Raw genomic sequence first — 22,287 nt, 5'->3', positions numbered from 1 at the left:
AGGGAGACCCATCAGTCCAGCTGCCCGTTGACCCCCAGCCGTGACCTCTCCGCCCACTCCTGCGCCTCCAGACACCATGACCACAGGATCGGGCTAAACGTGTCTGCCACCTCCTCCCTCAAGCATGCATCCGTCTTTGGGTTCACACAAAGAGACCACTCCTCTTCCTCTTCTTCCACCTACAGTCCTCTCAGGAGGCTGCACCATCTCACCAGCATGGTGAGCCAGCCGGACCTGGTCCTGCCGGCGAGGGAGCCAGAGAGGAGCTGGGAGTGGGGGGGGAATAAGAAGGAGAGGGGGAAGGGGATGGAGAGGGACTCCTGGGCTGATTGCACCGGCGGGGATTATTCTGGCACCCAGAACACAAGCAGGGGGGAGAGCTTTGGTGGTTCTGCTGGTGGACAAAAACAACCCGCGGCCCACACTAGGAGTAGAGACGCGCCAGCAGCCAGTCGCGGCGATCCCGTCGCGTCCGAGAAAAAGCCGGACGCGTGCTTCTCGGGCCCGCCCAGCCCGGCCTTCTCTCTCGATAGCAACAGCCCCTTCGCCAACGGCTTCCTGCACTTTGAATCCTCTTTGTTTGAGGATGACGACAACGACGAAGAGCAGGCCGCCGCGTCGCCTCAGGGGGAAGGCGTGCAGGACAAACGAGAGGATGCGGGGAACGTCCTTCAGTCCACTCCTGGACTCTTGAACTCGGAGTCCAAGGATGTCACCGCCGCGGCGGCGGCCAAGGTGGTCACCCGGTCCCAGTCCTCGGGGCAGCGCCGGAGATACTGGGACGGCTCGGACGACGAGTGGGAGAGCGACACCGAGCTGCTCCTGCTCGGGGATTGTCCCTCGACGCATTCATCGGCAAGTTTGATCCTCATTACTCCAAGTACACAAAATAACACGTTTAAAATCTGTTTCTCTGGTAGCAATAGCAGCACCTCTCTTACGTAAACAAACGGCTTTCTTTCAACATTGTACACTTTTAAAATGGCCCTCAGTCAAAGGAGTTTCTCCCGTGGTAGAAAAATGTTGAGTGCTGGACGACGTTAATTATTTCTTCACACGCAGACCGTGTGCATGACACCCACTGAACACCTGCACTGCCTCTTCACCTGTCGCAACGGAACGATGCACACCTCCGCGGGCGAGAGATACGTCCGTCTTCCGTTTACAAAGAGTGTCGGGAGAGATGAAGAGGGGGTCGTGGAGGGAAAGACGCGAGGCGAGCACGCTGTGTACGGTGAAAGGGACAGCTGAACGCCAACAGGAAGTTAGTTATCGCGTATTGGATGCTGATTGGTTCTGTGCGTCTACAAGGCCTGCAGACTTCTAATGGAGGCGATTAAGGTTCTTCAAAACATAGAGCGCGTGATTGCAAAAATCACACTGCTTCTCTGAATCCTAATGTAGTGAAATCTGAGCTCAGGACACGGTGCGCATAGATTGTTAGATTCAGTGTGACTCCAGAATTCGCCGGAGAAACATCACGTTTAAGTTTCCTGCAGTCAATGAGTCAAAACCCCTTTTTCTCCTCAAATTAATGTGTTAATTACTAAGTTTTAGAAGTGTTCGGTGGATTATTTTGACCGGACTGAGCAAGGCGAGCTGGTTTCTTACTGTTTCCAGACTTTGTGCAAAGCTAAGCTGGCCAGCAGCTGACGGAGCAGTAGTGATATTTTCATGAACAAAGGGAATCTGTGTATCTCCCAACATTTATGAAATCAGTCTTGAAGGATGCTTTTATCGTGTGGTCAGAAAATCCCAATTTCAGTGTTCCCCAGGAATACAATTTAGGACCGCTGTGTGTACGCTGCAACTGGGTCAAATATTTCAGAAACTCAACATTGATTATCTGACTGCTGAAGGAACATTGAGCATGATGTGATTATGTGGCTTTTTTTTACAAATTAACACATAATTGGAACACTATTGGGCAGGTAGATTTGTTCTATTTGTTATGTGGAAACCAATGAAAGGGTGAGTGTGTGAAAACAAACCGCTGTACTTTATTCTATCTTCGTGACATAACATATGAATATGACTTTATTGAGCCCCTGGAGGGAAAAACTAAAGATATACAGTCGCTGATCATAAAACTAGCAGCTCAGCAGCCCACCATGTACTATGTGGATTTTGTGATCAAGATTGAATGAACACCTCTCGAGGTTAGCTCTTTCCCTTGCTTCCTATTTTAATTACAAGCTAAGCTCGTATCTTGGCTGTCACTTCGGACCGACGTGAGAGATTTACTTTCTCTTCTAACCCTCGGCAAGAAAGGGATAAGCATGTTTCCCAAAATGCTGGACTACTCCTTTTTTAAAATGCAGTCTGTAAAAGCCCTCTGGCCATTGCTGCTACATGCCGGTCATGACTCAGGCCGGCTCATGGACCCCGACATGTCCTCTCTCTACCTGCTGCTGTGAGCCGTCACTCCCATTAGCACGCATGATGTGGGAGCATCAAGGAAGACCAGGTTGTGATTTTCTTCTCCTGGGGTTTGAAACCTGTCGTGCAAAGGAAGGCTACAAGTAGACCTCAGATACACCTGTCGAGAACAGTGTTGGTCCAAAGCTGAAACCTTTGACCCACCATGCAGTGTTATATGTGAAATATAGACTTTGTGTATATGTGTGTGTGTGTGTGTATGGATATGAAAAGATACACAATTATAACAACAAAGCAACAACAAAAAACATTTACCTCACACAAACAAAAAAAGCTTAACCTCAGTATCTTAATATCTGACCAACTTTAGTCAATTAGTCCTTTATGCTTTTTTCCAAGAGAAACTCAGTTTACCAGATCTGTCCATTAAATCAACTTTGCATGAGTGTTGGTTGACTTTAGAATGTCTTTGGTTGAGGACTGCCCTAGTTTTCAGACATACACCACAACAGTTCAGGCAAAGACCCAGTAAAGCCGAGACGCATCAAGCAAGGAAAAAAATATATGAATCAAACAGGTAAAAAAAAATCACTCGCAGTCTCCTATTTCGAACACTGACCTTCAAAATCTGCATTAAATTATCCAATCTTATACAACTATTTAAGTTACTACTTTAGTTACTGTTCATAGATGTGAAATGTATGTTATTTATACACAGTCTTGGAGGATCAGCAGGTGGTTGGCACAGCTGGAGATGTAGGATTGCCATCGGTCAATCCTCATGGATTATGCAACATATCTATGTGGATGTCTTTGAAAGTAGAGTAAATGCACATTAAGGGGGTCATGATGGACATCCTCAAATAACAAGCGACCAGCCGACACGTGTGTAGCTGTGATCTGGTGAGAACCCAAAACCCGTCTTATTTTCATTTGTCTGATTGCAGTTTTCTTTCTTCATTGTCACGTTGTCGACAGCAGAACAGCCTCAAGAAAAGGTCTCTGCCGCCTATGAAGTTTTTAGAGGGTGAAGTCATTTGGGCAAAGTTCAACCGAAGACCATGGTGGCCGTGTGAGGTGACCGTTGACCCGACACAGGGAATCTATCACAAAGTGAAAGGTGGGCCCAAGACATTGCTGACTTCATGTGATTGCCTACATTGCACAAGGATTATCTTTAATTGTTTGACTCCGTTGATGGTTTTGGTCGGCAGTAAATTGATATTCTCAGCTTGTTCTAGCAGAGCATACAAGATGATTAACAAGTTTACCAAGCAGCAAGAACCATGATGCTAGAAAAGGTTCAGAACATCCTCAAATTATATTGTAATTCATATTTACTGTATATTGCTATCAAAAAGTACATTCCCCAAATAGATCACCTGATTTGACACTATATATCTCATTTGAAAGCAGTTATTTTAAGCACTTGCATCCCTTGACATGCACACTCACCGACTGTGTTATGCTTTCATGCTATAAAACAATTAGTTTTTCCTTCGCAAATATGGAGTCCTCCATTTTTTATTCTAGTCACAAACACTTGTCATTTGCTGGATTGTTAAAAACCACAAACTGCTGGAATTGTGGTTTAATTGTATTTCCACTGTCTATTAAATCATGTCCACATATAGTGCATACCAAAAATGTCTTCTCATACTAGCATGCACATTTGATTGTAGTTATGCAGTCCAAATTGTCTTGCATTTCAAAGCTCCCTTTGCTCAGCTGACGTACACATGTATATCCTGTGCAGTTTAATGTAGTTTTAAATCTCATATCAAGACTTTGAGACTGATGTTTTGTTGTTGTCTTAGAGCCGAGTGACCGTCCCTGTCGGCTCTACCATGTCCGGACCTTTGGGGAGCCTGTGGAGCTCACCTGGGTGGAGGACAGAGCGACTCGCAGTTTCCACGGAGGCTTTGAATTTGAACAGCTCCCCCTACTTCGCAAGAGGGGGAAGCAAAAGGAGCAGAACTACAAATACACTGTAATTACTTTTTTAAGAATAATGAGTCACTGCTTGCATGCCCTTAGAAAAAAGTTGGTTTTGATCATCATCGTTGCTGGATGATCATCGTCTTAGACAATAAAAGAAAGGTTTCAGACTTGTTCAGGAATGACTTCAGTTACAATTCAGGAATGCTTCTGTAAACTAGTAAATTATGTGTGCAAAGATTGAGTATTGTTTATCTTTTTTGCAGATTGCAAAGCGTTTTCAGGACTCTTGGGAAACCAGTGTGGCAGAAGCTGAATCTGTTCTCCAAGAGAGACCCAAAATAGCTTCCTTCATTCCTTCGTCCCGAGACGATGCCTTCCATGACAGTTCTACACCGAAGAGAGAGAACAAGGCCCATCCGGCCCTTCCTCCCTCCACTTCACTAACCCTTCCTGAGACCTTGCACATTACCAATGGATCCATTTCATCCCCAAGTACAACTTCAGCAAAGACAAGCACTTTAAGGAATTCTTCTGGCAAGAAGAAACTAAGTAAATCGTCAAAGGATACGAGTAGTAAAAACTCTAAAAAGACGTTGCATAATAGCCCTGATCAATCAGATCAAGACAATGGAGAGTGCCCCTATTCTGACCTCGACTCAGTCCCGAAGATTTTGTGTCCCAAAGCACTTGAACGTCAGTCAAAGCTAGCTCCGATTCCACCACCTATCACAGTTGTCAAAGAGGTGAAAAAGCAGCCAGGGATTCAGAGTGGTCTTTGGTTCAGTAAATCTGGCAAAGACAGAAGACCTAAAACATCCAGTCTGGTGCCAGACCGCACTCTGTTTGGCAAGGTGTCCTGTAAGAAAAAGAACTCCTCTATTCTAAGTAAAAAGTATCAGATTCGTAGTGCGTCCTCGTCCAGTGGTGGGCCCACTGACCAGTCAGGGTTGTCAGACAAGCATAAGACTCCGGTACCTGCTGAAACAAATCAGTCGCCTGAACAGTACGGACATTTAAAGTGTAAAAACACCCCAATTGTTGATGGGCCTTTTGGTACAATTGGCAGTCCGACTGACAAGTCAAGATTGTCAGACAAGCAGAGGCCACTTGTCGCTGTTGAGACTGATGTGCCCTCTTTCAAGTGTGGATATGCAAAGGTTAGACAGACGCCGAGTAGTACAGTTGACATTGTTCCTGGCTCAACGTCAGGCCAATTAGGTTGCTCCGATGTGAAAAAGGACTTAGAGCCCAGTCCAGTAAGTTTCATGAACCAAAGTAGGTTGAGTGAGAGAGTCAGTCAAACTCAACATTCTGACTTCATGGCTGATAAGAAGATCTGTGCAATTGAGAGGATTTCTGACAGAGCAGAAGAAAAAGAAAGTAACAAGAATACAGCGTCCACTTTAAATGTTGACACTACTGACCCATTAGCAAGTCTAGACAAACAAACAAGTCTTGTTTCTAAGTGTAGGCTGCCTTTTGTCAAATTGATACGCAAGGAAATACAAGGTAAGAAGTTTCTGAACTCCAGAGTAACCATTAGTCCCGAGGACCAACCTAGATGTACAAAGAATGAGAAAACACCAGATACTGCTGTGACTAAAATGTCCTCTAAACCATCAGAATGGGTTGACGGCAAGGCAAGTGTCTCCATAGATCAGGCTGTCAGTTCAGAATCCACAAAGGTCCCGGTTAAGAAGTTAAAAACAAGCGGTGGTACTGCTATTCTTCGTCTCTCGTCAGAATCGTGTGAAGGTAAAACTATAGTTGCCTCAGATGTGGCAAGTGTGTCTGAGTTAGGAAGCCCAGAAACTGTAAATGTAAGCCCAAGCAATGTGACTTACTCATCCTCTAACCAATCAGAACAGTCCGAACGTAAGAAGACTCATGCATCCAAAGCAACAAGCATGTCCTCTGAACAATTGGGCAATTCAGAGCAAAACATTGTATCTACGAGTACAACTTGTAATACAACTCCTCCACCTTCTCACCGGCATGGCAATTTAGCCTGTAGGAAATCTCTTGTGCCCGAAGGCCCCTGTTCTGCTAAATCCAAGAAAGCTGTCCACAAATCAACGCAGGTTCTTGATGAAGTCAATAAAGTCTTACTTCAAGAGCAGCCTGCCCACCTCCCTGCCAGCGGTCGTTTGATGACCAGAGCCCTGAAGGCAATGCAGGAGGCAGATCAGAAGAAGCGGGAAAAAGCCCAAAAGGAGACTGAGCAGCGAAAACTCTTCAATCCAGACAGGAAATCTGAGGAGCATGTGTGTAATTCTGCGCATAACTCCAAACTGGACTTTTGCAGTCAAATGAAATCTCTTAAACCTCTCGCTAACAATGGCGAGTGTCATCAGGAAATTCTTTCTAGCTGTAGTACCCCCACTTCGACATTGTCTGACTCGGATGGTGGTGTCAAGAGCGAAGATGAAGATATCTCAATATCCTCAACTCCTCCAATGGACTTCATACCGCTGACTTCTAGGGTAAAGGCTAAGAAGGAAGATCTTCCCTCTGGCATACACTCCTTGTCCTCCCCTTCCTCACCGTTTTCTTTCATGAATGACTTCAAAAATGTGGAGGAGGTATCCTTCCAGTCCCTGGCAAATGGGGGCGACAGTAAACCCATCTCTTTCAAACCAGACGCAAACTACAAGTTCAGCACTTTTCTCATGATGTTGAAAGACCTGCATGACACGAGAGAGCGAGAGGGGACCCCCTTAGAACTGGAAATTGGGCCACCGAGTGCACATGTTAAGAAGGAACCCTTATTGATGCCTGGGGAGGCGACACCCGTAGGCCAAGATCGACAAATTGAACATAGTAATATAAATCTGTTTTTAGGTCCAGACCTAATTGAAATCAAACACAATGAGAAGAGCACAAGTCAGATGTCCAAAAGGCCCTATAATAGAAGGAGCAGCGCCAGCGCGGTGAAAAAGAAAGCCAACTGCAAAGTGCCTTGTCGTCCTGTCAGATCTGGACCTGGTTTCCCAGGACTGGAGTCCCTGCCAGCAACGGACTCTTCATCAGGAGTGGATTGCTCATCAAGAGTCCAGTCCCTGTTGGGCATACAGACCAGCCTCTGGAACAGGCAAGCTGCAGGCGGTGAAGGAGTAGTCGGGGAGGACATGGAGGAGGATGGGTGGGGCAAAGTAAATGAGAATCTGCAGAACATGGTGCCTTTGGAGCAGAGGGGGTGCGACACCACGCTGTGTCTGGAACAGCTGAATGGCCTCGCCGCAGACTGCACTGAGAGTCTCACGAGCTTGATGCACGACGCTGGAGAAAGTGAGAAGGCTCCAAAAGGTGAGGATGGTGTCATTTGAGAGTCCGCCCAAAGTAGGAAACCACAATTCGACCGAATTCCTGGATGCATTCTGGAAAAACATCTCAAAGTTGTAGTTATTGTTTGGCCCCCTGATTTGGCATGACATTGGCGTTCTATTGGGCCCAGGTAATAGTTTGTGTCTGTGATACATAAATGGTAGATGATGCTTCCATCTGCTAAGCAATGTGACATTGCTTATCATTGTTTGTGCTCTATTTTCTGTAGTATTTCCTACAGTTTTGGGTCTATTCAGCTCAAACAACAAATAAAATGGCAATTTATATATTAGACTGCAGGTTGATACATACTAGCAGTTACGCTAACTCGTCATAAAACCTCCGACTACAAATACAAATCTCTTTACCTGTGGCAGGTAGCTATGGTGTGTGTGTGATAATGCACCCTGTTGTCTAGTAGCCCTATAAACAACATGGTTTTAAAAACGCTAGTGTCTGTTATATATTTTTTTCAGCACACAAACGAATTAGAAAACCAAGCAAGCGGCTGATCGAATGGACTGAAGAGTACGATCAGATTTTCTCAACCAGGAAGAAAACCAAAAAGCCTCTCCAGTTGATTGGAAAGGTAAAACTCATACGAAGTAAGATCTGTTGTAATTTTATAGTTATGTTGTTTAATATGCATACAACTATGGCGTTAAGCATCCAATACCACTTGTTTCCAGCGACACGCAAAGCTCGTATCGCCGATTGACAGTAAAATCTCGTCATTTGTTTTTCTCAGGACACTCAGCCCATCTTGGCCATGTCCGAACCGCCGGAATCGGACAACAGCGCACACGACCAGCCATCCGTGGACTTGCTTCCTGAAATACAGACGCCACCTCCCGAGGAAATTGCTGCAACACCGCCCGCTGAACTACAAATTCCCGGGACTGAAAACACATCCCCCCAAGATGCATCGGTGCTTTCCGTCGACACACTAACCCCTCCTCCTGAATCTGACGTCTCGCTGACCGAAGGACCCGTCAAAGGCAACGGTGAGGAAGTCTTTGTGTTTCTTTCTTTGCTACTTAACTGTAAAGCACAAAGTCTTCTGGGTAAATGGCCAAAAGAATGTGGACACACGGACATTACATCCATATGTGACTATTAAACATGCAATTGCAAAACCACATGTAGTAATCTGCAACTAAAACAAACCTGAAAGTGTGGGAACCACTAATGAAATATATAACAATCAGCGTTTTTATGTGGCATTTAATTCACAGGAAAAGTTCCCGTACTGGAGAAGAAGCGGAAGAGGAAACCCACTCAGAAGATCCTGGAGTATTGTATCGAGGCAGAGGCCTCGACGGTCCCTAAGAAGAAGGTAAATATATAGAAATATATAGAAATATAGATCTGCTGTGTGTACATTTCCTAATCGGTGGTACATCTATATTACTTGTGTTTTAGTTGAGTATTTTCATTTTCTGCTACTTTTATACTTCTACATCTCCAGAGTAAATATTGCACTTTTTACTCCACTACATTTAACTGTTAACTTTAAATACTTTGCACTTTGGTTAGAAAACAATACAAATATATACCAACCAATACATTATAATGTATTATTACATGTTAAGATAAGGCTATATTGTCCCAAAGAGCAAATACAGACGTTACCCAGCAGGTTGTAGTTCAAATAAGCCCCACATTTACCAGCTGCAACATTAAAGTGATGAACACACTCATGCATCAATTATAATCCAATTATATAATATACATTATTATGAAATAAGCAATTCTTGGTACTTTTTACACTGTGGTACTTCTTCCAACTCTGAAACAGCATTCATTAATCTGCTATCTATTAAACTAAGAGTATTTTAAGTCACCTTTTTAAGTTTAAGAAAGTTCATATAATAGATTTTCATGATAGTTTTTGTCGAAGCAGACTTTTGGGAAATTTTATTTTCTGTCTGGATTGACAAATGAATGCAGGCGCATGCAAACTTCATGTAATTAGAGAATAGCATGTTGGACAGACATTATATTCTAAATCAGTGAAGATGAGAAAAGAGGAAAACGATACAATAGTTTATTTACTACAATATTATAAATCAGGGGGTTTCAAATGTTTTTTTTCTGCTGTCAGTTTGACTGGATAATGTTGTATTAATATTTCTCTTGTCACAGGTGAAAACAATGAAGAACAACTCAAATCCTGATCCCCAATCAGGTCAGTGAACCATCTATGTATATTACACTCTTCAATTTATAATAATCTTGCTTAACATTTCGCTTTTTTTGAAAAGTGGAAAACTAAATGTTCTCTCTTCTCTTCAGTTGAATTTCCAGAGAAGAAAACATTCTTCTCATGATTGAGAATCTAAATTGGAATAAATAGTTGTGAAATGATTATTTCCCTGCAGTGTTGTGATTTATTTAAATATTTGTGATGAACAGTTTCTAACGCGTCTTTCTTGTACCCAGATTCCGGACCGCCAGCTTTACTATCGAAGAGTAAGCAGCTCGTCGCCTCCAGCTCCACGCCGACGCCAACCGAGGCGTCCGCCTGTGCGCCCGCAGAGGCCCCTCCCAGCCCTCCGGCCCCCTCCTCTCCGGCACCGGCGCTGCCGCCGGAACCCGCCCACGTGGAGACGGCGTCGGAAGACCTCGATGTCCCTCAAGCAGAAGACAAAAGGGACACGGCGGAGTCGGAGGTCAGCCGTCTTCCTTGTAGTGTTTCGCCTCCCGTTTGGTGATTTTGATTTGATCTCGAGGTAAAGAGCCAGTTCTGTGGGAGGACAGACATGTTGGAAGATACCGCTTTGATTTAAAACGAGATTAAATCATTCCTCGACAGGCAAAAGAGAGCAACTTCACAGCAGGGAAAAGATTAGAAACTAATAGTTTTTTGCAGTGATAAATCAAACATATATATATATATATATACACGCATATACTACTTTAAAAAGTATGGATCTAAACACGGGCTCTGATTTGTCTCCTTAGGGCGACCTGTCCAGCTTGGATCAAAGCTTCTCCTCCATGAAGGACTACTTGTCGCTGTGTGACGATTCACTTTTACCCTCCAGGAAGATCATAGGAGACAGAGGAGGTCCGGCCTCCATGAAGGAGAACATATGTCAGGTGAGCCCCCCCCCCCCCCCTCTCTCTCTCTCTCAGAGCGGCGTCTTTGTCACTTTCTCCCGAGCCTCATTTTTGTCGATCAAACTTTCTACACCGCAGCGAACGACCTCATACAAATATTAGACTCTCGAGTTTCTGCTTAAGTTTGCGCTACATTTAGAAGATTATCATCGGTCGACCTTTTGCCTTCAGACGTCCCACGACTAGGAAGGGGAGCTGGAGCCGTTATCTATGCACTCCTCAAAGCCGCGAGACAACTTTTGACCCAAACTGTATTTTATTTTTTTAGCAATTCAGCCTGTGTTTGCATTCCCCATTCAGTCTTTTCTTGTCATATTATAGAGCGTTGTCATTATTACAGACAATCTTGTGTCGCTTGATTTAATACCGTATCTCGTAGGTTCAGTCGGCGCTGAAAGAGAGATTGTGGTGAAGCCGGGTGAACGACTATTACTGTGTATGACGGATGATGATGATGAGGGGCACAGGCCTGTAAAGCACACTCAAATACATCCTCCCTCTTTTCCCAATATCACAATAAATCAAAAAGTCCCTAAAGATGAAACATGGAAGTGACACTAAGTACACACTGTAGCTTCAATTCAATTCAATTCAGTTTATTTTGTATAGCCCATTTTCACAAATTACAAATTTGCCTCAGAGTGCTTTACAATCTGTACACATAGACATCCCTGTCCCAAAACCTCACATTGGATCAGGAACAACTCCCAAACAACCCTTCACAGGGGCAAAAAGGGAAGACACCTTCAGGAGAGCAACAGAGGAGGATCCCTCTCCAAGATGGACAGAAGAATAGACGTCATGTGTACAGAAGGACTCATTACACACAAATTAAAACACAGTAACAACACAATCAATGAGTATGACAGAGTGTATGGATAGTTGGTAGTCGGCATATTCCACGATGGAGACCTCCAAGATCCATCAGGCAGATGGAGGTAGAGAGGAGGAGTGGGCGGAGTCTCAACAGGGCCATGGCATAGTTGGTAGTCGGCATATTCCACGATCCAGACCTCGATGATCCATCGAGCAGACAGGATCTATGACGTCGGACCCTATGAGACGTGAAGTCAAAAGGACTCCGGGGAGGAAGCCGAGTTAGCCGTGCAACCCCAGGTACTAACATTGTTGGATAATGTTTTTGCTGCCTCAGGTGTGTGAGAAGACGGGGGAGCTGCTGCTGTGCGAGGGCCAGTGCTGTGGAGCCTTCCACCTGCACTGCATCTCGCTGGCCGAGGCCCCGAAAGGGAAGTTCGTCTGTCCGGAGTGCAAATCGGGTACGACCGCGTTTACAGGCTGTGAAGCACATTCGATTACGACGGAGATCAATAGATACGTCGACGGGGCCGAAGGTCCGTGGAACTGATTGGGAAAGAACAAAACCCGATTTCTCAGATTGTGTTCAATTGTAACATTTTCCACCTTCTGAATTATCGGATTGACAAATAACAAACTGGAAACATTTGTTTTGAGTTCAAATGAAAGAAGTAACTGTTTTCATTTCCAAGGAAAGCAATGCACATTCATTCCAGGAGTTTAGAAACTGTTCTTGAAAACAATGAAACTGTTCTTCACATTAACAGTAAATAGTAACTATAAACTTCAACGCTAAACATGTACACTTGCTTTTCTCATGTATATATTTGATTGTATCATATTTATGTTTGTTTGCTGTAGAATGTGTTTCGGTTATTATTGTTTGTTTATGGAGATTTAGAGGTGGAGTTTGGGAATTATTTGTGTTGTAATGGATCTCTTGATATATATTGGAGACTAAAATGCACCCCTAAAGATACAGAAGGTGATCATTTGTAAAAAAATAAAGTATATAATATCAATTCTCCCCAGGCGTCCACACCTGCTTTGTGTGTACAAAGCGCAGTGAGGACGTGCGTCGCTGTATGATTCCCGTGTGTGGGAAGTTCTACCACGGCGAGTGCATCGCCAACTTCGCCCCGACGGCGCCTGTGAACCGAGGCTTCCGCTGCTCCATCCACGTCTGCCTCACCTGCTTCATCGCCAACCCCAACAGCTCGTCCATCTCTAAAGGTCAACCAGAGGACGCTCGGACGATTTCACCCGCCGCTCGGTTCCGCTTCTCGGCGCCCTGACCGCGTGCGTCTTTGTCGGTCCGCAGGTCGCCTGGTCCGGTGTGTGCGCTGCCCGGTGGCCTACCACGCCACAGACCTCTGCATGGCGGCGGGCTGCGTCGTGCTCTCCAACAACAGCATCATCTGTCCCAACCACTTCGCCCCCCGCCGCGGCGTCAAGAACCACGAGCACGTCAACGTCAGCTGGTGCTTTGTCTGCACCGAAGGTACGGATCAAGGGACACGCGTGTGCTCAGCCCGAACGACGGTCGTTTGAGTCAGTGGTCCTCAAGCTGTTTCTGTCGCGCCCCACTTAGGGGGGAAGAAGGATGTTCGTGCCCCACCGCCCCAACTAAATAGTAACAAAATGGTCCGAGCTGAATTATTATAGGAATGACAAGGTTTTGTGACTCCTCCATCTGTGCGTTTTCAAATAATAGAATTACTTTGCAATCACTTTCAATGAAACCAGATTGCTCCATCAGACAAAAAACAAGTTTTCAATCACTTTATTAGAATACAAATACAGTTCTATCTGTGCAAAAAATAAATAATATTTTGCAAAAAATAGCTTATTGTGGCTGCAATTAACCTGTTTTGCACTGAATTTATTTTTAAGATAATAACAATAAAGTGCAATCTGTGAAAAACTACACAAAACAAGTTCAAATATTTGTCTCAGGACCAAAAACACATAAATCCAGTGGGTACACGTGATAACGTATTTGTTGAGGCGTTCTTTCACTTATAGTACTATTTATTTGAAAAAAGAAAATTTCATTGACATATTATCTCCTCATGCTGCTTTTTGCTGGGTCAATAGTTTCAGAAAAAAGTTGCTTATTTACGCATCCAGCAGATACGTAACAACAAGATGATTCATGAGGCGTCACCTGATGAATCTAAGTCCAATGTTCTCTCTCTTCTAGCTCTGTCTTTCGCTGCAAAATGTTTCTCTTTATTATTATTATTTAGTCGTCAACAGCGTTTGTTATAGCGTAGACTAAACAATAAGATCAAATTGGCTGAAATGCTAAGCACAACGTATTTTAGAAAAGCGTGGTCGCCTTCATATACGTCTAGCTAACCTTCCCGGCGCGCAGCAGTTGATGCAGTTGCTCCTCTCGTCCTCCAGGGGGCAGTCTGCTGTGCTGTGAGTCTTGTCCGGCTGCGTTCCACCGGGAGTGTCTCAAAATTGAGATGCCGAAAGGCAGCTGGTTCTGCAACGACTGCAAGGCTGGGAAGAAACCTCGCTTCAAGGACATCCTCTGGGTGAAGGTTGGCCGCTACAGGTCAGTTTGACATCTTTTTTTATTTCGAATTTTTTTTTAGACGTTAAAACAATGGGGGATGTTTTGCCCTGAAGATGACAAGTACTTTTGAGTGAAATATCTCAACAACGATGGAAAACATTAGCATGAAATCTGGTTCAGACATTCACGTTCCCTTCAGGTTGAACTGTTATTACTCCGATTTTTTTTCATTCGGCGCCATCATCAGGTCAATATCTGTATGTGTCCAATACTTAGTTTTTTTTTTACCAAATACCTGCAGAACAGATGTGATTCCCATCATTCTCAGAAAGCGTTTAGACTCTTCAGCTTTCTCCGTGTAAATGACAAACTTCTGTGTGTGTTTCCCCGCTCCTGCTCCATAAAGGTGGTGGCCGGCGGAGGTCAGCCATCCCAAAACGATCCCGGAGAACATCCAGCGGATGAAGCACGATGTCGGGGAGTTTCCCGTTCACTTCTTCGGCTCCAACGATTACCTGTGGACGTACCAGGCCAGGGTCTTCCCTTATATGGACGTGGACGCCAACAGCAAGGAGAAGATGGGGAAAGGCGTCGACGCCACCTACAAGAAAGGTATCCCGTGCTGTCGGTTGTGTTTGTTCCCGCGGCGATGACTCGAGTGTCTGACCGGTGTTCACGCTCCTCAGCTTTGGAGGAGGCGGCTGTTCGATTTCGTGAGCTGCAGGCGGAGAAGGAGCTTCGGCAGCTTCAGGAGGACAGGAAGAACGACAGGAAGCCTCCTCCGTACAAACACATTAAGGTCCGGTCTTGCTTTACGTCTCTGTTTATCCGAACAGGCCTCAGCCTCCAGGTTTCTTGGGGAAGCAGTGGCGTATAAACTACCATTAAATGCCATTTCCATAAATCACTGGAATCGGTGTAATTAGCCAGTTTTTTATCACGGGAATTAATTGACTGTAAAGTCTCATAAAAGATGGTATTTAAATAATGTCAATTTTAAATATTAGCAACGTCTAAAAAGATTAAATGTGGTGTAAATGCTGAATCTTATCGCTCTAATAATTTAATTTCCACTTATTCCTCTAAACAGCGGCTCTGTTTCTTTGTTTTAACAAATGTATTTAAGTAATGTTTTCATTCACTTATCAATTCCTTTTTTCCATTCTAGCAGGTCAGAAATACAGTTTACAAAAAAATATACAAAGAAATAACAGTGGGACAGTGGTGTGATTACACTTTGCACTAAGTGGGCAAATTGGAAATAACGTCCTGTCCCTTTAAATAAGGTTGTTCCCCATCAAGGCGTGGTTCTTTCTACCATCAAGGAGAATAGTTTTACTTTGTGTTTATTTATTAATTATGTGTTATTCGGCTGCCGGGTCATGCTCAATACCACTGATCTGACAAACTTGAAAGATGACTTCATATATTCCCCGCTTCCATCTTTTTGACTCGTTCAGGTGAATCGACCAATAGGGAAGGTGCAGATCTTCACGGCCGACCTATCGGAGATCCCGCGATGTAACTGCAAGGCGACCGACGAGAGTCCGTGTGGGATGGACTCCGAGTGCATCAACCGCATGCTGCTGTACGAATGTCATCCGCAGGTGAAGAGACGCTGCATGTTTTATAGAGTCGTAGGTATTTATGGATGAGGATCAAAAAGGTGATGAGTTACCTCCAACTTAAAGCTTAATGTAGGACCTGCAGGGATGCAGCATGAGCTGTGATTGGTCTTCTCATTGGCTTAATGGAAAGTATGATGTGCACAAAAAAATATGTCTAGATATTGCTAATTATTAATCTGCATCAAATCCTTAACCCCCTTCTTTTTTTTAAAAGTCATTTAAAACAAAAAAATCTGAGTAGTAGAAATATACATTGTCTGAAAAAAAAAAAAATCAAATTCCCTCTTGATCAAATTCACGCCAAAGAAATAAATGATATCTGTAAATATACAGATTCATGCACAGCATCAACGTTCATTCCTGACCCTGGAAAGAAAGAGTAGCAAAACATGGCTCACCCAAGAGAGTCATTAAGATTAAGATCATGTGGTGATAGTTTATATTTTCTGGAGATATTCTAAGGGGCTTACCTCATAAAACCTTTATAAATGTAATATTTTGAGAGACTGTCAAAGTGGGGACGATTAGACTTTTATTTTCACGTTGGAGTTGAACTCAAACTGTTTCTTATTTTCACAAACGGCAGTCGCAGAACGACACGACGATTCATTCAGAGTCTTCGTGTTTTGTGTCCATCAGATGAATTATAATCCCATATTCGCTCATGTTTAGCTCTGGTTCTCCACCAAACTCCCCGAGGGAAACATCTGCCTCCTGTAGGCCGTCTGTCTGCTGAAAAAAGGCGCTATAAGAGCGATGAAAGGCTTTGGTCCGTTCCGATAAACGGCTGAAACGGCTGAAATTCACGGTAAAGCGCCGTTAAAAAAAAGACACCGTTGAGCTCAAAGAGGCTGAATTGCTCCGCAGGTTTGCCCGGCGGGCGAGCGCTGCCTCAACCAGGCGTTCAGCAAGCGTCAGTACAGCCAGGTGGAGATCTTCAGGACGCTGTCTCGGGGCTGGGGAATCCGCTGTGCCCACGACATCAAGAAGGTGACTCCTCCTCTCATTGGTTGGGCGGTTGCTGTTATTGGGGGGGGGGTTTGAATCGGGGGCCAAATGATGTTGAGTGTCTTTTTGCCTCCAGGGCCAGTTTGTGAGCGAGTACGTCGGGGAGGTGATTGACGAGGAGGAGTGCAGGTCCAGGATCAGACACGCCCAGGAGCACGACATCTGCAACTTCTACATGCTGACTCTGGACAAGGTGCGGCCGCACGCAGTGTGTCCGTTCATGTTTGTGGTGATGCGGAACATGTCGATGGGACTCTGTTTTGACAGTGAGGACAGAAAAAGGTGTACATGTAGTTTCTCTAGGAAAAATGCTGTTTTCATTCAATTCAGTTCAGTTTATTTTATTTTGTATAGCTAGCCCAATATCACAAATTATGAATTTGCCACAGACGACTTTACAATCTGTACATATAGACATCCCCGTCCAGGACTGACAGCAGTGTGTGTAGACTCCTTGCGTGTCTAGACGTCTTGTGTGTCTAGACGTCTTTTGGACCCAATCATAGAAATCGTACCTGAACCTGCATTTCTTTTAAACCCAGAGCTGAAAATACATTAGAATACTTGGATCCAATCCAAAAGGTGGCAGCAAAACAAAGCTCTTGTTATATATGGTTTACTCAGGTAAACTATATATAACATCTAATTTAGCCGGCCCTCAGGTCTTGATTTATACTCGTCCGCTGGTTGGAGAGTGTTTCACCTATTTGTTTGACCTTTGTGACCTCATTCTCTCTCTCTCTTTCCCTCGTTTCCTGTCGTCTCTCGCTTTATGAATGAGTTGTAACAGGTGCGTGTTATCTTGTGGTGGTCTTTTCTTTTCTCTCCAGGATCGGATCATCGACGCCGGGCCCAAGGGGAACGAGGCTCGCTTCATGAACCACTGCTGTCAGCCCAACTGCGAGACGCAGAAGTGGACGGTGAGCGGAGACACCCGGGTGGGGCTGTTCTCTCTCGTGGACATCGCGGCGGGTAAATACGACCAACGGGAATCTAGAGCATGGGAACAGGAACACGTTGAGAATACGTGCGCATGAGGAATGCTCATGTGGAGGTGTGTGTGTGTGTGTTTGTGTGTTCAGGCACAGAGGTCACGTTCAACTACAACCTGGAGTGTTTAGGGAACGGGAAGACGGTCTGTAAATGTGGAGCGCCGAACTGCAGCGGCTTCCTGGGCGTCAGGCCAAAGGTGAGGCCCACTCTTCTTCTTCTTCTTCTTCTTCTTCTTCTCCCCCTCCTCCTCTTCTTCTTCTTCTTCTTCTCCTCCTCCTCCTCTTCTTCTTCTTCTCCTCCTCCTATTCTTCTTCTCCCCCTCTTCTTCTTCTTCTCCTCCTCCTATTCTCCCCTCTTCTTCTTCTTCTCCTCCCCCTTTCTTCTCCTCCTCTTCTTCTCCTCCTCCTCTTCTTCTTCTTCTCCTCCCCCTTTTCTTCTCATCCTCTTCTTCTTCTTCTCCTCTTCTTCTTCTTCTCCTCTTCTTCTTCTTCTTCTTCTCCTCCTCCTTCTTAGATTCTTTACAAAGTAAATGTAATAATATCACACTGTTAAAATTGGATTCAAAACTTTACTTAAGTAAAAGAATATATAACCCGCCAAAGAAATGTACTTTTACTCATATTTGATGTTTCTGGATGATTTTACTGCTGCATTAATGTTGCATTTTTCTCCTGTAGATGTTTACGGTTGTCGTCATTTTAACTTCTTTATACATTGTTGGGTAGTTTCATCTCCGCTGATGCATTGTACTCTCTGAGATCATCATATGTTTGTCGTGGTGATGAAAAACTGTTATCTGAAAAAAACTGTAGCTGTCAGACAAATTGCAGTGCAGTAAAAATAACCTCTGAGATGCTTGTGATTAGAAGAATAGAATAAACATAATGTACCCAGCTACACGTTATTTAAAAGCTGACACGAGTCAGCTGAGAGGTAAACATGAAGTCGGCCCCCTTTTAAAAAACTTCCCTGCTCTCCGAACCAGAACAACCCTCCATCGGACGACAAGGGCCGTAAGATGAAGGGGCGGGGCCACGGCAAGAGGAAGAAAAAGGTGGTGGTGACCAAAGAGCGCGAGGACGAGTGTTTCAGCTGCGGAGACGGAGGCCAGATGGTGTCCTGTAAGAGACCCGGCTGCCCCAAAGTCTACCACGCCGACTGCCTCAACCTCACCAAGCGGCCCGCCGGTCAGTGGCTCTCTATCCAACGCAGGAACTCACTTTTTCTTCTGGTGAAAATCTGTAGTTTTTCCCCTGGAAAACTACATGAAACATTTCAGTATTTCACGCTGTCGCCGCTTTCCCATTCGACAAGAAGAAAACACATGAACACGTGTTTGGATCTGGTTTTCATCCTTCGTGGGAACATTTATTGGCCTCCCGCACACACAGTTTACTCGAGCGAGGCCCCCAGGGATATAAACGACCGGACAGGTGTATTTTGCGACGCATTTTTAGCAGCGGAGCCGATTCACACGCCTGCATATTCATTTTGATGAATAAATAAGGTCAGAAAACCCCAAAAATGTCAAACATTGTTCATGATTGAAAACTTCTGATGGATGGTGTGCGTTTACCACAACAGAGACATTGATTCAGACTGGCCGGTGAAAGCGACCAATCAAAAGAGCAGAGGCTTCGGCCATTGTTTATTTCATTTAAAAGTCTCAAAATTAACCGTGACCAGCGAGCGGTTGTGAGAAGAAGGGTCGGGCGCGTGCTGATTCAATTCAATTCAGTTTATTATCATTATCACAAATTACAAATTTGCCTCAGAGGGCTTGACAACCTCTACACATATATCTGATCACGGCCTCGAGCTTCTGGGACCGCGATTGTGCCCGAGGAGCAGAAATGCTCCCCGGCGAGGATGCTTTCCGCTCGCAGACGTTGTTCCGAGTGCGGCTGGTTTTAATGCGATTGCTTTTGAGACGAATTAAACGGCATAAAACGTTCAGATTCAAGCCCCGAAACGCGAAAGTTTCTTTTGTGCCTTCCTTGACGTTCTCGCCCGTGTCTCCATCGCAGGTCGCTGGGAATGTCCGTGGCACCAGTGCGACATATGTAACAAGGACGCGGCGTCCTTCTGCGAGATGTGCCCCAGCTCCTACTGCAACCAGCACCGCGAGGGCCTGCTCTTCATCTCCAAGCTGGACGGCAAGCTGTGCTGCAGCGAGCACGACCCCTGCGGGCCCGATCCCCTGGAGCCGGGGGAGATCCGGGAGTACCCGCCCGAGCCCAGAGCCCCGACCCAGGGGCCGGGCGCGGCCGTCAACCCCTCCGCCGCTTCCAACGCCACCGACACCAACACCAGTAAGAAACCGACCGCCAGGAAGCTCCAGGAGGGCGGCGGCGGCGGCGGCGGTGGCGGCGGCGGCGGCGGCGGCGGCGCCCGTCCCTCCGAGTCGCTTCCTGCCTTTTCCATCCCGGTTCCCGTCAATGCTCCCGTCTCCCCACCAGCTTCCTCACCTCCGCCCTGCAGCTCCGATGCTCCCGGCAGCCCTCCAGTGTACGACCTCCCGCACTACTCGCCCATCTCCTCGTATGAGGAGGAGAGGGATGTGGAGGATGATGAGGAGGAAGAGGAAGATGAGGAGGATGAGTTGCTGGAGGATGAGCTGCTGGAGGAAGTCGAGGAGGAGTCGGAGGAAGAGGGCGAGGTGGGGAGGCAGAAGTCCGTTTCTCATGAAGAGGATGGAGAGGCGGTGATGGAATATGTTGACGTCAAAGAGGACGACGATGAGGAGGATGACGATGAGGATGATGAGGAGGAGGATGGCGACGACGATGATGATGATGACGAGGAGGAGGAGGAGGAGTGACGCACAGTGGATCATTCTTACAATCGCAGGCCCTCCCAGGGAAGATGAACCAGTCGCCCAGTCTGTCACTGAATGGAGGATTTCAGGACGCGACTAAATCAACGCACAAGTAAAGTGTTCATAAATCAAATAAACGGCATAAATACTGCATAGAACCATATTTATACACGGACCTTTCTCATGCCGTTTATTTAGTTTTGTCCCGATCCTCGGTCACACGCTCACGACAGTGACTTTGCACACACACACACACACACACACGAGCGCCGACCCGCTCCTTCACCCGGGAGATCTGACAGAGACAGTGATCTGGACCCGCGCCACGATGTACAACTTCAGATTCGTGAACATATTTCACAACAATATACTTGTTTTTTCCTGCTGGTTTGTTTTGGTATTTGTTCTCAGTCGTATTTCAGCAAGTTGACCCTGCAAAACGTACGTAGTTGGAGAAAGTGATCGTGTCCGCAGAGCCGGCGTGTATTCTGTAGGTGTTTCGTGCTAGAACAGACTGCACTGTACCGTAGCTTCCTGTCCGGGTCGGCGTAAACCGCCTCGACTCGGTTACATTTGAATCAAATAGTGGCCACGTTTTTTTTTTTTAAGAACCAGAAGAAGAAAAAAACAAACATGAATTTTTCCGTCACCTGCTTTCAAACATGAAATACGAAACAGACGCAGCTTCTCCCGCCGGACCGACGTGCTCCTCGTGGTCGGGAGTCGTTGCTTCCGGTTTCACTCCCCTCCGTCTCAACGGTGCTTCGTCAACATCGGGGGATCCTCAATGAAGCGGGAGAGCGCCGCGTGGCTGAGACCGAAAGTAGCGAAAGGCGTTTTATTTAATTTAATTTTTTACCATTTCATGCACCTCCCAGCCTCCATATAAAAAAAAATGGATCTCAAATTGACGAGGATTCTGTGTTTTTCCGAGAATAAAGTTTATGCCTCGGAGAAATAGTTTACGCCGCCACGGCCGTCCTGCAGGTTGTCCAGAAGCTCACGTCCATCACGGAGGGGTCTCGTGATGGCGTGCTCTGCGGTCCTTATTCATAAACTGCTCTGAGGCACAAATGATGACGGGGAAACAAAGAGTCTTCGATGGGACGCTTCCTCCAGTCTATGTTCTTGCCACACGTGTTCCCGCTCTGTCTTCAAGCTTAATATCGTCTGTGTGTTATCTGCCATTGCCTTAGCGTGTTTGTTTTTTCTTTCTTTGGAGATATTTTTAAGGAGTGGTCCCTACTAATGCCTTTTTACGGTTGCCCAACAAGCAGTGTTTCATTCCAGTGTAATTATGACCCGGTAGATCTCAACCATTGACCTGTTAAAACAACTGCTATATATATAAATATATGAGAAAAAGAAGTTATGAAATAAGCTTTGTTCTGGCCTCGTTCTTTATTACACGCATTGATCCAACATGATCTTTTGACATTATTTTGATGACGCTCGTAAGGTTTTTTTAAAAATCAGGTCCCTCAACCTCTCGCGTCGTTAAGGTTATCAGGAACACCTGTGCTTTTCCTACTGGGACGAGTCAGAAAGGTGTGCTGTGAAAAAAGAGATTTATTGTTTTTCTAACGAAACCAGCTCTAGAGGGAGATACCAATTTCTAATATCTGATAATCAAATCAGCAGCAGCAGGAAATGGAGATGCCGTGGTAAACTTTATTTTTCACTTTTCATAACTCGCCAGAAACGTTTATCTTTTGGTTTCAGCCTTGAAA

The 22,287-nt window shown here is 45.4% G+C and overlaps 1 protein-coding gene across 1 annotated transcript; it reads left to right on the top strand.

The window, feature by feature from the left end:
• The first annotated feature begins 3,072 nt into the window (after nucleotides 1-3,072).
• nsd1b (nuclear receptor binding SET domain protein 1b) lies at nucleotides 3,073-21,937 on the top strand. The gene is made up of 22 exons (XM_056443014.1): nucleotides 3,073-3,499; nucleotides 4,197-4,369; nucleotides 4,584-7,626; nucleotides 8,121-8,233; nucleotides 8,393-8,648; nucleotides 8,880-8,980; nucleotides 9,790-9,832; nucleotides 10,087-10,316; nucleotides 10,609-10,746; nucleotides 11,921-12,044; nucleotides 12,616-12,816; nucleotides 12,905-13,084; nucleotides 13,993-14,149; nucleotides 14,517-14,722; nucleotides 14,797-14,909; nucleotides 15,571-15,717; nucleotides 16,606-16,728; nucleotides 16,823-16,939; nucleotides 17,577-17,718; nucleotides 17,829-17,935; nucleotides 18,725-18,926; nucleotides 19,767-21,937. The coding sequence occupies exons 1-22, from the start codon at nucleotides 3,391-3,393 to the stop codon at nucleotides 20,558-20,560; spliced, it is 6,819 nt and encodes a 2,272-aa protein (XP_056298989.1). The 5' UTR covers nucleotides 3,073-3,390; the 3' UTR covers nucleotides 20,561-21,937.
• The last annotated feature ends 350 nt before the right edge of the window (nucleotides 21,938-22,287 follow it).

The sequence above is a fragment of the Pseudoliparis swirei genome, chromosome 3 (genome assembly GCF_029220125.1).
Source record: "Pseudoliparis swirei isolate HS2019 ecotype Mariana Trench chromosome 3, NWPU_hadal_v1, whole genome shotgun sequence".
NCBI classification, from domain to species: Eukaryota; Metazoa; Chordata; class Actinopteri; order Perciformes; family Liparidae; genus Pseudoliparis; species Pseudoliparis swirei.
Note: the sequence above shows the minus strand (reverse complement) of the source record. Positions and strands in the feature narration are given on the sequence as shown.